This window comes from Amborella trichopoda, chromosome 2, assembly GCF_054954075.1.
Source record: "Amborella trichopoda isolate Santa Cruz 75 chromosome 2, AtrichopodaSantaCruz75HAP2 v2.0, whole genome shotgun sequence".
In the NCBI taxonomy this organism is placed as follows: domain Eukaryota; kingdom Viridiplantae; phylum Streptophyta; class Magnoliopsida; order Amborellales; family Amborellaceae; genus Amborella; species Amborella trichopoda.
Window position 1 is genome coordinate 61434914 of NC_142337.1, and position 14984 is coordinate 61449897.

At 33.6% G+C, this 14984-nt stretch overlaps 1 protein-coding gene and 1 long non-coding RNA gene across 11 annotated transcripts; both read right to left on the reverse strand.

Moving 5' to 3' along the window:
* Positions 1-6334: 6334 nt before the first annotated feature.
* LOC148783403 (uncharacterized) lies at positions 6335-6882 on the reverse strand. The gene is made up of 2 exons (XR_016049927.1): positions 6799-6882; positions 6335-6563 (listed from the first exon to the last, which is right to left on the reverse strand). It is a non-coding gene; the product is annotated as an uncharacterized LOC148783403 (long non-coding RNA).
* A 20-nt stretch (positions 6883-6902) lies between these two features.
* CSD1 (copper/zinc superoxide dismutase 1) lies at positions 6903-11083 on the reverse strand. 10 transcript variants are annotated; one of them, XM_088859155.1, is made up of 9 exons: positions 11000-11083; positions 9851-9944; positions 9657-9744; positions 9395-9496; positions 9003-9098; positions 8107-8138; positions 7927-8002; positions 7387-7440; positions 6903-7226 (listed from the first exon to the last, which is right to left on the reverse strand). In XM_088859155.1, exons 2-9 carry the CDS (start codon positions 9908-9910, stop codon positions 7204-7206), a joined length of 531 nt encoding a protein of 176 aa, XP_088715281.1. In that variant the 5' UTR covers positions 9911-9944; positions 11000-11083; the 3' UTR covers positions 6903-7203. The 10 variants fall into 10 exon arrangements, with proteins under 10 accessions (XP_088715281.1, XP_088715278.1, XP_088715282.1 ...); XM_088859152.1 differs by having other exon boundaries at positions 9657-9747; XM_088859156.1 differs by having other exon boundaries at positions 10870-11083.
* Between the last annotated feature and the right edge of the window lie 3901 nt (positions 11084-14984).

The following is a 14984-nucleotide window of genomic DNA, read 5'->3' on the forward strand; positions in this document are numbered from 1 at the left end:
CTATGAGACCCTCCTACACCCATGTGTGTAGGATCTCAAAGGATCACCATTAAATTTGGTATAGATCTTTAGAAAACTCAAATCCCACATCCATGTGATAACTTTTCTAGAGATCGATGCCATATTTAATGATCATTTGGGGTCCTAGCTACATGAGTGTGGGAGGGTCTCTAGATACATGAGTGTGGGAGGGTCTCATAGGATCATTACTATATATATATATATATATATATATATATATATATATATATATATATATATATATATGGAAAAAAATTATATAAGGTTGCAACCTTAAAATGTAGAACTAGATATGTACCTAAAAAATCTATCATAAGTTGTTTAATGTTGAAAAACCCTTTAAGTAATCATCTCGACATCGAGATGTATGAATATTAAAAAAAATAGTTTTTGAGTACCAGAAATAATGCATCTTGCAGCACATTATCCAGACCGCCTATTTTCAAGATTTTCATATGTTTTATAGATCTACTTGATTTTAACCATTTTTGAAGTTCAAAATTTTCTAATTAGATATGAAAATAGATTTTAAGATAATCCTAAACATTTATGACAACAAAATTACATGTTATGATAAAATTTGGAGGTGCACCTTAATTGGATTGTTTATATATATATATGTGGGAAAAGTTTACAGATGCACATCAAAAATCTATCAAAAAGGATGTTTTAATGTTGAGAAACCCTCTAATTGATCATCTTGATATCAAAGATTTATGAATATGAAAAAAAAAAAGAGTTTTTAAGTCCCTGAAATAGTGCATCTTGCAACACATTATCCGAACCGTTTATGTTCAAGATTTTCATATGTCTATAGATCTACTTGATTTTAACTATTTTTAGAATTAAAAATTTTCTAATTAGATATAAAAATAGATTTTAAGATAATTCTATGAATTTTTTACAACAAAATTACATATTATGATAAAATTTGGAGGTGCACCTTAATTGGACTGTTTAAGGTTGCAACCTTATAGAAACCACACCATATATATATATATAATACAAATTGACTGTATAGTTTCCAGTATTACATCTATATCAATTATTATTATTATTATTATTATTGTTGCCATTTTACTAATTTCTAAAAAATAGTACAAGAGGAGAAGACGAAAAGAAAGAGAAACAAAACAATTAGCCAAAATTAGTTATCACCTAATGAGTTATGGTGAAAACCACTCTTGGCAAGAGAATCTGTCTCAGGTGTTGGACTTCTTGAAAGTGTGGCATAGCACAACGGATACCACATGGCTCAGAATAAGACATAAAAATCAGCCCATCATAGGTTTTAATGAGCCCTCCAAATCCTCCGTCCCCAAGTTTGAAAAGGAGTTGTCATCAAAATTGAGTTTGACACCACCCACAGGTGGATGAGACCAAAGAAAGGTATGCCTCCGCCTAGAGAAGTATAATTGGGCTGCCTCCAAGGGGTTTAGTATAATTTGGCTCATCGGAATGAACTTCCAATTCTTATTTACTGAAATCCAATCTACCGCCATGTCCATTATATTACATTTCAAACGTGACAAATCAGTAGCCTTATCTACAAAAATTCTCTTATTTTGCTCCTTCCAAGTATTGCACATGCCCATAATGATGCGTCCCATTTTTAGATTCTTGGTGAAACCCACTGTTGTAGCACCTCTTTTACGGAGATTAATCAATGGTGAGAATCAATCCACAAGAACATTTGGACCTTTGAAACAATCTTTTAACCTTTCATGAAGGCAAAGCTACTTCTCTCTTTTTTTTCTTTCTTTTTTTTAAATAGCCGAAATTGATAAATGTTTTATTTTAAAAAAACCAAATATATATCAATTTCGTTTTTTGAAATCCCAAAATGTTTTCCTTTAAAACACCACGTATTTTTAAGTTTTTCAAAAACAAAATTTATCAATTTTGGTTATTGGAAAACCAAAAAGATAATATGTCTAAACCGAACTTTTCTCACTTTCTCTTTTCCTAATTTTGTTCAGTTGGGTTTCTCTCTCCTGTTTGTTTTCCTTATTTCCATTTTCTTGGCATGTTGTGTGTAAGAAGATGGGGATTGGAGGGGCATTTCTCTCTTACCTTTGGATTCAGAGCTGCTACTCTGCAACTGATAACTCTAGCGGCTGTTGAACTTGGCAGGCAGGAACATTTAATACGCCGCGTTCATCCAACCTCACTTTAGCTTGGTACAGGGGTGAATCATAATTACGGAAAATGGTTAGATAGGGCTGCAACCCTATTCAAATAAGTACCTCACTGCATAACTCATTGGAAATTACAACTGAAGCATTGGAAAACCTTTTTAATGGAATATCTTGGCTTGAACATTTTGGTTGTCAAAAAAAAATTAAAATTTTAAACTATAAAAATAGTGTATATTATAACAAGTTATTCTATTTCATACTAAAAATAAGTGTTTATAGATTCACAAGATCTGTATCATCTTTTTAATTTCAATTTTTATTGTCGGTGTTAAAAATTGATTTTAGATCCATCATGGAGATTTTCATTGTTGAAAGTGCTTTCCGAACGAGGATTTGAGGTGAGGCTTTATGTTCTTTTCGTAAAGTTTAGGCCTTATAGAAACTTCATCCCACAATATATACAATGAGATTATTTATCTTTGGTATAAGATGGTCACAATTAATCAACTACATGAAATTGGGTCGTTGCATTTATTTTATAGACAAAGTTTGAGATTCAAATGAAATTTTTTTGAATTTTATGGCACACCTAAGCTATCAAATTTCACATCGGATAGTTATAAGTAATTGTGATATATATATATATATAATGTTTTTGTTAGGTTCTAGACCTGGACTTGAAACGGGTCTAATCTAGGTCCAAGACGAGTCCGAGTCTTGTCCGGGGCCAAAACCTTGAATCCGAGTTGGATTCAGGCCGACCCAACCCATTGCCACAAATTAGGAGCCTAAAATTGTGTCGCAAAATACAAAAGAATTATTTTTTAGACATTTAGTGTAGTGTAATACACCCCAACCGTCCAATTTTATACCCAATGGATGCTTGTGCTACAGGTAAGTTAACATACTTTTAAGGGAATGGGGCCCTAAAATTTTCCATAGCAACCGCCATCCTATTAATTGTTTCCCCGCTCAAAATTCCGGTTTGGAATCAAAACAAATAAAGAAAAGGGGTCATACCATGCCCATATCAATGCCAAGTGGTGCCCTATTAATTCTCTCACACGCATCTAGTGGTACCCTATTAATTATCTCTGCGGGCCACAATCCATGGTATTTTTTGTTTTTTTTGTTTTTTGGTAATTCAGTAAAGAAGACAGCCCCCGTCTATTTTTTCAAATGGTTTAAGAGTTGAGTTTTTTTGGGTGTGGAATGTACAAGGCCGAGGCCCTAAACAATCAGGGTAGGCGTATTTTCAAATGGTGTCGAAATATGTTGTTTTAGTATAAAAATATTTATAATAAATTGAAAATTTATTTTCATCTCTAATTATAAAACTGAAGTTATAAAGTAGTGTTGATTAAGCACGTCTATAAACATTTGAAAATCTTGATTTTTTACGGTTTAGATAGTGCATTATTACAAGATGCACTATTTTTGAAACTTGAAATCTATTTTTTCTCATGTCCATACATTTTAAGATCGATAATCGAATTGAGGATTTTTCAGCATTAAAATAACATTTTCTAATGAGTTTTTGAGGTGTGCTTTAATTTGATTGTTTAGGATCTTACCCTCGTATAAACTTTTTCCTTAGTTTTTTTAAAGCGTTAGTGGCGTGGTTTCAATGGAAATGAAAACCACAATGTGGGGACTAGGGTATCTGGACTAAGGCCCTTTCTCAAACACACAATCCAAGACGTGGTGCCTTGATGAACAGTATTGCTCCAATTTATGGGGACTAGGGTATCTGGACTAAGGCCCTTTCTCAAACACACAATCCAAGACGTGGTGCCTTGATGAACACTATTGCTCCAATTTAGTTACAAAGGAAATTGAATCCAACCCAAAGAGAAGAATTGAATAGCTAGAGCTTCTCCATTCATAGATAAATTAAATCCAACCCAAAGAGAGAAGAATTGAATAGTTAGAGCTTCTCCATTCCTAGATAAATTAAATCCAACGCAAAGAGAGAAAAATTGAATAGCTACTACAGGTTCCCCATAGAGAGAATAACTTTATAACCAGAGCTGGGAACCAAATAACCTTTAATTTAAGATCATCAACACACTTCTCTATTTTACAGACCAAGTAAATTCAGTTCAATTCAAGAAGAGAAATCTGAATAAGCACGCCTGAGAACGTTTTGCAAAGAGATCTTTTGGCATTGAGTTGTGTCAATGATGCTAAAAAGGCATTCTCAAACACAGTTATAGGTGAATTCAATCTGCATTAGTTTGAATTGGAAATTTAGAATGTCAGACTTGGAATGGCCTTAGAGTTTAAATCAGAGGCCGGGAATAGTTGATTTCCATTTTGAGTGCCAATACCTTCTTTTGGCCAAAATATGATTTCTTTATCTGATGCAGGTTTAAAACCGCTCCACAGCGATATGCATGAAAATATTTTGTGAAAGTATTTTCGCATGAAAGAACCTTTTTATAAAAAAAAAATATGCTCGGACTCATTAATGTGGAAAAACACCTACACCTAATCACACAAGGCAGTTCTTTTATGTAAAAATGTTTTCACTAAAATATTTTCACGCGTACCAAATGTGTTAGCGTTGTTCGGTAATATCCTTAGATTGATGATACATGATCAAAGCCAAAAGACATTATCCTTCTACGTGGGTATATTGTCTGTTTACTCCCTGGGTAAAACCCCATTAGGGATTATTTTTAGGACCTCAAATTTTGAAGATGTAACCACTTCAACTCATAGATTAACCTCAATAAAAAAAATCTTAAATGCTTTTTATATACTTCAATAAAAAATAATGTCTCAAGATCGAATAAAGACAGTTCAATTTTTAAATTGCAAGATTTAAATGCTAGAAAATTCAATAAAAATTTCATTTTGAGATTCTTGGGTAGCTTTCAAAATTTCATATTGCAATTAGGTCTTCTAACCGAAGGAGTAGATTTATGTTATGCTCCCACATGAGCATAGTATGCTTGCTCGTGATTAAAACTGGGTTGAAAACAGTGATGTGAAATTGGCGCATATTCTCTTGAGCAACAATTTGGCATTGGCTGAACAGAAGATACCAACTCTCACCCCATTTGCAGAAGTTGAATTCAATGTCCCAACCAATGATCACTGTCACAAACTCATATAACAAATGGGCCCCAATTGCTCCATTTGCACATAGCAAAACAAGCCAAGACCCGTATGGGATATGGTAGGAAATGATGGAAAATAAGGACGACCCGGTTTCAATGCGGCCAAGCCCGCATACGTAAAAAAGCGAGCCTCTTAATAAATCTATTTTTAAGATGGATTTTGAGACTTAATTTTTAAAGACATGTGATCTCTAACATAGAGATCATGAATATGAAAAAATAAATAAATATTAAAATTAGAAATAATAATTCTAACAAAAAAAAATTTTGAACCGTTAGTTTCCATTATATATCGATGGATGCATTACCTTTCTGGACCACACCGCATATGTAGAAATACAGTTCAGCCGGCATGAAACAATTTTCCAAATGAGAAAATCCTTCCCTAAACTGAAGATTAAGAAGTTTTCATATTGATGAATGCCCCCTGCATTCTGCACTATCCATTTTATTGGACAGCGCAAGGGCACGCTGCCACATGCAACTGCAGCTGTGCAAAACACTTCCCTTCAACATAAATTTATACTATTTTATGCCTTTGGCAAAATCAGAATATCTTAAAGACACGGTTTTAGTGAGTCTGCCAACCCACCTATTACTGTGCGATCCCTTGTCTCTCTAATGTCCATCTCCAAGATAGATGTCAAAAAATATTTCATCCACTAAAAGTTAAACTGCCATTTTATATTTTTTAAAAAAAAAAAAGAATTCAAATTTAGATCATGGTTAGGATTATTGAAAACAAAAATACATCTCTGAAATATATTTTGCAAGGAGACTGCACAAGAATAATGTGAGTCAATCAACTCATCAAATGCCTTTCCATATCTTAATCCTCAAAAGTTTTTTCTTGTAATTCTTGCAGTGTGTTCAGAATTTACCTTGTATAAATCTTTTTCTTTTTCTTTTTTTCTTGGGCAAGCACAATATTTTAGAGAGAAAAATCCAACCAAAGCCAGTTTCACATCAGCCATAAAACCAATCTATCTGAGCTCCCCTTGGCTCTTAACACAAAAGAGTGTGCATTGAATAGAAATTAGTCTAGCCAGGTATGAGATATATTTAAATTACATTCAGTGGATGTTTTATGATCAAATTCCTCTCATAGCAACCATGTAATTCTAGTGTTAACATTAAAAGACAGAAGTGCCGCTTGATCTCCACACGCATTATCAGCACTGCCAGGCAGGCCAATGAATGCCCTGAACATCCTTTTATCACCAACAGGCTCTTTCCGTGAGCAAACACTTTAATGGTATCCAGATTTTCACACACCCACCTTAAAGATCCGAAAAAGGTAAAGTGATCAATAAATGAGCTCCATTTTAAACCATCATCTTTTAAACACAAAATCTGGGAGAACAATCTAGGGGTTAGAAAAAGCACCTCGCAGATGCCCCATGGGCTCTTTGAACACCTAATGACTACGACATGAATGAACTACAACTAGAGAGAAAATTTTCTTCTATTCACTATTCCGAGTTTATAATTATGAATTTCTTCGGATCAGTCACCTTAGGAAGGCAAGACTCATCACAAGGAGTGATGTATCAGCCAATCATGATACGTTAACACTTAATGCCTGCCAAACTCTTATCTGCTCTAAAACAAAAGAAGATAGAGAAAAATCCAAGGTAAATATTATTAGGAATACTCAAACCCAGACAGGGTACCAGAAACATCTGGTCCAACCTCATACAAAGAAAACTTGACATAGAAGGCTATAACAAACAGTATATTGATCACATAAAGAAAAGCTCCAATCCACATGACACATGGTCCATTATTTCCACTATTTAAATGTTCATGAAGATTTCATAAACAAAAACACCTAAAGTTTGCCTGACGCCTCATGCTTCTTAGATTTTTAGGCAAATCACCACCTCAGGTTGAAATCATCAGAATCCAGAAACAGGTATTCAGCCTTGGAGACCAATAATACCTGCAATTTTTTTTTTTTGTTTCGAAATATACAGGAATCATCAGTGACTATATTTTTCGTTTTTGGCAATCAATATTCATTCTCAGATTTCATGATAAAAGAATAGTTATTGCACTTGATCAGACACAACAATGAAGGGAATTATAGTGAAGGAGCTTACCACAGGCAACTCTGCCACCAGCATTTCCAGTGGTTTTGCTGAGTTCATGTCCACCTACACAGATTATTTAACAGTAAGCCAGAAAAAAAAAAAACAATTTTTTCAACAAATCACGGTTGAAGAGAGTTAATAATGCACTCTGCTTATGATAGTGCCAGGGCTATGGCTTTGGCCAAAATGTTCGTTGAACGTCATACAAATCACTAGTTGTGGTATTGCACTAAAATCAGGTCCCATGTAGTATAAATTATAGCCAAAATTCAGATGAAATATACTGAAACTGACCCAAGGTTGAGAAAACAAATTACTCTTTGGAAATGAGGGGGCTACTGACATTTCAGAAGAAATATGAAGTGCTTAAATAATGGGGCAGAAAGAGTTCATTGTGGGTAACACACTTGGAGCACATGAGTTTGTACATGCGTACGTCCAACAGCAACGATTTAGAGATAGTGAATATTCTTATGGAGTGGTAAAAATAAGGAAGAATAATCATATTTCTGTAGGCCTAACGAACAACAGAACTAAAGATAGTCCTACCCTTTCCGAGGTCATCAGGATCGGCATGGACAACAACAGCCCTTCCAATAATGGAGTTTGGCCCAGAGAGTGGAATCTGCAAACATAAAGCTGATTAGAATCACATACCAGGAAACCCCATAAATGTGCGTACAAGCACACACACACATAGAAAATAGCTTACAAAACATAGCAAGTTACCTGGCTGTCAACAATGGTGAAATTAGCAGTACCTGCAAACAAGGATGGCTGTAAGTGACATGCCCAAATTCATAGTCCTAATCTATCTACACCTATTTGCATATGAACATTGTATTTAAGATGAAAATGGAAACAAGATGTATTACTAACGAGCATGTGTAATACATATCCGGAGAGCATTTTATTAGAAGAAAAAGTGCAATGGATGATGTTATAAAAAATTAGCAATGTCAACGAGCCAGCTGAAAATAAAATAGAGAATAACAGATGCTGCAGACTAATCTAAAGCCACATAATGGGAAGGACCTAGACCACGTGAAACATAATCTCATCACTAAACAAAAGAACGAAGGAAATCAGCAAGAAAGCATCAAGAATGCACCAAATAAATAACCAAAGCAAAGGAGAAGCCCCCAGTATATATGTGTGCAAAAGTATGGTGTGCACGCTTGCATGTGCATGTCTATGTCTTATGTTTGTCTACATGTGCGTGTTGGTGGGGAGAGAGGCAAGGAAATTATGAGGTCTCTCTTTAAGGCTAAAAAGAAATGATAATTAGGATCCCAATTATGACAACTGTGCCGCTGCTATCCAACATTAAATCTTAGAGTAATTATGCATGCAAAGGATATGCTCAATCCTCAATTCAAGCTTTACTCATGAAGATGATTTTTTAGCATAGCTTTACATTTATATAGGATGATATCAGATACCAATCCATAAAAAGTGAAAGCAGAAGAAAGAAAGCATTCCCTTTTCGTAACAATAGGGGAAAAAGGGCATTTCCTTTTTGCTAAGAAGGTAATGACAACAGAAATTTTAGCGCCAATAATAGTCAGAGAAACAAAGGAAAAGCGACTGAAATAGACACAAGAGAAATAGTCAATAATAAATACCATCCTCCCCAACAGTGACATTTCCAAGATCACCAGCATGGCGGTTTTCATCCTCTGGTGCACCATGTTCTTTGCCAACAGGATTAAAATGTGGGCCTGGTAATCGAAAAATCTGTTAGTCTCTCTCTCACTCTGAGACTCACTCTGCATGTGTGTGTGTCAAAGTAGCCTCCCTCTCTGTTAATCTCTCTCTCGCTCTCTCTCTGCGACTCACTCTGCATGTGTGTGTGTCAAAGTAGCCTCCCTCCCTCCCTCCCTCCCTCTGAAGAGGGCAAACAAAAAAGCAAAAAAAAAAAAACAAAGGAGGTGTCCCACTAAAGTCATCCTCTGAAGAGAGGAAACAAAAAAGAAAAGAAAGAAAAAACAAAGGAGGTGTCCCACTGAAGTCGTACCAGTCGACATGCAGCCATTGGTGGTGTCACCAAGGGCATGAACATGGAAACCATGGGGCCCAGGTTGCAGGCCAGAAAGGCTTCCAGTTACAGTAGTAGGTCCTACAAGAAAGAAATCATGTTTACTAATGATGCCGTCTGTTAGTGCAGTCACATGAAAATATAAAAAATTTGCTGAAATAGAATTACCATCCTCCATCCAACAAAAAAATGTATCCTCTCCTGAGAATCAAAATAAGAAATGAAAAACAGACAAGGTTACCATCTCCTTCTTGAGTGAAGAAAACTGTGCCACTAACACCCTCTTTGCTACCAAGAACAGCTACCGCCTTCACCATCTTATATGTGATCTGCTACAAGAAAAAAGAGACTACTAACTAAAGGGGATGAAGGCAAGATTAATAACTAAGAACCTCAAATATTACTTCTTTTCCTGACCGGATAGGCACAATTCACCTCATCAAAGGCAGCAAGCAGCTTAAAATTCAAACACTCAACACAGGCTCCACAGACCATGACAAGAAAAACAGATGCTCCACATAAACCAAAACTATCAAAAATAAATAAAAATGTCAACACATCTGACTCAAAACAAATATTAAAACACCAAAATGTTTCAAAATGGATGACCTGAACAACAAAACTTTGCAGACACAAGACAGGTCTATATATATATATATATATAAGAATATTTCCAGGGTTATCAGGATGTTATCAACATTTTTTATGAAAAATACACGAGTAGTTCAGTTTCTAAATTTGAAAGCACACCTGATTCCACTATATACCCTCAATTCACAAAAGCAATGTTTGCAAAATATTAGCACGATCTTAGTCAATAACAGTTATTTTCAGTAATATCAAATCAATAAGTTTTATTTATAAAACAATAAAGAACCGCCAAAATTATGGATGATTAGAAAAGACAATGACAAATTTCGCTTAAATTCTGAGAAATTCTATCGCACCCAATAGAAAAAGTGAAAAAATACTAATCTTGAAAAGGCCTAAACCCCTTAAAGAGGATCAAATCAAGAAGGGATAAAAAATAAGTTTATTATTAAATCAACATGAAAGATCACTAAATCACAACTTCTTAGGCATCACCAAACTATTTCCCTCCCCATTAACAGCTCAGGATTTTCCTCAGTTTCTCATTAATAATATTTTCAAAACCCCTCAAAATGAGATCAAGCCATCAATTCAGATAACAAAGCGAGGCACATAACAGAAAAAAGAAAACAGAAAAAAAACTTATTTACAACCACCAGTAACAGAAAAAACCTAAAACTTAAGTACCCATAAATCTTAAAACTCGAGACCCGAGAACCCCACAAGTAAGTCTAAATCATCAGATTCGATTGTCGTAGCTTATAAAATCAAAACAATAAGAAAAAAATGGAAGGATAGTGAATGCAGTAAACTAGAGAATGAAGAACAACCATCAAAACCTAGAAGAGAGAGAATCAAGGTACCAAATGAAGCATAAGATTTTAGAGAGTTCATAGAAAACAAATAAACTACAAAATTGATAGAGCAGATAATCGAGAACAGATCAAATTGAAGTGATAGAAACCCTAACTCCTCTAAAGTGGAAAGGCGTACCTCAGGACACCCCTGCGCAAATGAAGAGAGAGAAAGATCACCCTGCACAAATGAAGAGAGAGAAAGAGCTATCAACAATCATCTGACCAATGGTTTATCGATCACATGAAATACTCCTCTCTCCCACACTCTCACCTCCACCTACTCCCTTCTCGTATTTTTCATTTTCCTATAATGTACTACCACCTCTACAACCGTCAGATTGCGAACTTGTGCCGGAAACCAGCCAGACTCTAGTAGGATCCAACGGTCAGGAAGCTGGTATCATAGTGTAAAAAACGCTAGCAATTATCACGGAATATACTTTCCCATGGTAAGATGAGTCGAATTCTTACATGCTACTACAAGTTTCATAATGTCCTGTATATCCTTAACCCCCCTTGGATTGTTCAACTAACATTATTTGCATTAATAGTAAAAATTAAAATATCGAGAGGGGTGGCCTGGCCCAACCTTAAAAAAATAGGGCTTGATCCTGGCTTACAGCCTATGGGTAGGGTTGGCTTACAGCCTATGGGTAGGGTTGACTGGGGTGGCATGGGACAAGGCCGACCCAATTCAGCCCAACCCCATGTATCGATGTGATTTGTATGTGAAACCAAGAAAAGAAAAGTATTTCATAGCATATAACAAAAAATATGCAAAAAGATCATCTTAACCCTGATCCACAAAAGAGAAGAATTTAACCATTAAAAACGTTTATTTTGTAATACAATTTAATGTATTGTCTATTTCAAGTGTTCATATATCTACTAGACACTATTCTAAGGCCACCTTAAGGGTCTTTTATGATACTACTACATTTTTAATAGAGTTTTGATGTGCAGTATACCAAATATTGTAAAACTGCACCCAATAAAAAGAAGGTTTCAATACCAATAATATTCAATTGCATGACTTATTCAGATGTCCCAAGAATTCAAACATCATGGTTATTTTGCTTTTTTAAATAAGAAAAAATAAATTGAGAGCAATTTAGGTAAATAGTGTGAAGCATTTCATGGATCACAAAAATTGGATCAAATGAAGGGTTGTGTGGGGCATTAAAGGATTTGACAAGGACATGTGCGCGTCGAATGCATAAGACAGAAGTCGAACGAAGGTTCTCGAAGGGGTAAATATCTACCACATTACTCTCGGGATGATCAATACAACGGGTTAGTATTGAATAGAAAATGACGAAAAAGACCTCAAGACATTATAACATTTTCCACAGAAGAGAGGACACAAATTTAAAATAGATACCCATGTAGAGGGAGGAGAGCGGCCTAATCATTACAATCATTTTCCTATGGTTTAGGTCATTACCCCAATTGAAGGATTAAGATATTTATTAAAAAAAAGGTCAAAAAAATAAAAAAATAAAAAAATATTATCCAGATCATTTATCTTTTGTACAAAGTAGTTATAATTAATCTTGATTATTAGATGTGAAATTAGTGGGCATATTTATTCTATTTACTAAACTCAAATTTTTTTTAAAAAAATCTCGAACTTTACAATACACCCAAACTATTATATTTCACATTTGATAGTTGTAAATAATTGTAACCTCTTTGTATTAAAGATAAATTGTCTCATTATATACAATTTAAAAAAAAAAAAAAAGGTTTACTTTGTAGTCATCTAATGGTTAAAATGATATTTTTTGAAACAAGAAAGCTTTGACAATGATGATAATAATGAGAAGAAAAAATAATTTTTTTGAGCGTTAGTTTTTCTTGCCTCACCCCGGCTCAACAATAGTTTTTTTGAGTGTTAGTTTTTCTTGCCTCACCCCAGCTCAACATGACCTAGGTAGGAGTCCCTTTCTTTTTTATTTTTGTGGTTGTTTTTTTGGGGTAAATACATATATACAAGTTCTACCATGAAAAGCTCACATTTGCATTGAATTATTCAAGTGGCCACATATGTACATTCTATACTATTTTTGAGCTTCAAAAATTTTGTAGTTGGTGTGGAAATTTATTTTAGAGCCGTTTTATGATGCCCAAAGTATTTTTTGAACAAGATTTCGAAGTGAAACTTTACTCTCTTTTTTAATCAGGACAAAGTACCAAAATGAATGTCGATCGATTACATAATAATATTAATAACAACAATAACAAAAAGAGAGAGAGATATAATTGTTGATCGTACTATCCCTCTCAACTTCAATTTTTCTACATTTGCAGCCCTTTTCAAATTGTGGACCATGTTCAAGTTGCCCAACTGAAATGTGTTTCTATGCATTTGTAATATGGTATTGTCTACAAAGAGACCAAGTTATTGAATAGACACAAAATTTCACAAAAAAAAATTTCAAACTTTGTGGCTCACCCAAGCCATCCAATTTGATATCTAAAGAAGGAGAATGATTGTGAACTCCATGTATAAAAGATAAATGATATCTTTATAGACAATCCTTTGTGATAATAATATTTTATTTATTTAAAAATAGTATTATATATTTCACATTTTGCAATCAACTCCATTTTTCACATTGCTTTTACCTCTTTTTATCATCGGATTAAGATCAAATTTGATATATTCATATTTCTCACTATCATGCACTTAAGAAAAATATTTAAAAAAACATTTTAGAATTAATACAACTACCAAATTAGGCTTGGATAGTATATGGTAGCATGTTAAATTTATTTATTTTAGATTATTTTTAAATATTTTTATAGTCATATGACAATCATACCAAATTTGAGTTTGATCTAATGTACCCAAAAAGAGATAAAATTAAAAGGGTGTGGTTTTATATAAAGTATCAATTTTAAATCCAATTAAGGCACACCTCCTAATTTTATCATAACGTGCAATTTTGGTGAAAAAAATTCTTATGATTATCTAAAAATCTAATTTTATATCTAATTATAAAATTTTAAACTCCAAAAATGGTTAAAATCAAGTAGATCTATAAATATATGAAAATCTTGAAATGGACAGTCTAGATAATGTATTGCAATATGCACTATTTTTGGGACTCAATTTTTTATTTATTTTTATCATATTCATACATCTCGATGTCAAAATGATCAATTAAATGGTCTTTCAACATTAAAACAATCTTTTCCAATGGATTTTTGAGGTGCATATGTAATTCTACATATTAAAGTTGCAACCTATATAAACTTTTTCCTTTTCGGGACTTTGTGATGGTTTAAAAAATTGTTCTCGTCCCTAATCGTGAAATTTAAGGCTCTAAATATGGTGCAAATCAAGTACATCTATAAACATTTGAAAATATTGAAAATTGATTGTCTAGTTAATGTGCCACAAGATGCACTATTTTCAATACTTGAACTAATTTTTTTTCATGTCAACACATCTCAAGGTCAAGACGATCAATTGGAAGTTTTGTAGTGTCTGAACAACCTGTTTTGGTAATTTTTTGAGGTGCACCTTATTATAGTATAACATTGACACTTTTATAATTTTTTTCCAAATTAAAATACACTTTATATTATAGAAAAGTAGGACTTGATTGTAAAATATAAAATATATTTCCCCCATTAGGACCAGGAGACGTCGTATCCTCGTTCTATAAGAATTGGTTTTAACTTTCAACTTTCAAGTCTGACCGCTAAACACAAATGTTTAAAAAAGAGATTGTCTACAAAAGGATCATTTATCTTTTGTACATGAAGGTTACACTCATTCTCACTCATTAGATGTCAAATTAGATGGCTTAAGATGAGTCACGAAGTTTGCGATTTTTTTTAATTTTTTTTAGAATTTTGTATCTATCCAAAGATACTCTTACAACCAAATTGTACCTTTTACAAAATATATAGAAAGTGATCTCTTTTTTATATGGGTGCAGTTTCAATAAGGTTGCAACCTTAAACAATCCAATTAAAGCACATCACCAAATTTTATTTTAACATGTAATTTTGGTGTAACAAATTCTTAATATTATCTAAGAATGTATTTTCATATTTAATTATAAAATTTTAAACTCCAAAAATTACTTAAATCATGTAGGCCTATAAAC

What these genes read in the sequence shown, in the direction of transcription:
- CSD1 (XM_088859152.1), bottom strand. Translation starts at nt 9,910, where the DNA reads ATGGTCTGTGGAGCCTGTGTTGAGTGTTTGAATTTTAAGCTGCTTGCT. An exon ending in TGCTTGCTGCCTTTGATGAG is followed by an intron (nt 9,748 to 9,850) that starts GTGAATTGTGCC and finishes TTTTTCTTGTAG; the next exon opens with CAGATCACATATAAGATGGT. An exon ending in TCACCATTGTTGACAGCCAG is followed by an intron (nt 8,003 to 8,106) that starts GTAACTTGCTAT and finishes TTATGTTTGCAG; the next exon opens with ATTCCACTCTCTGGGCCAAA.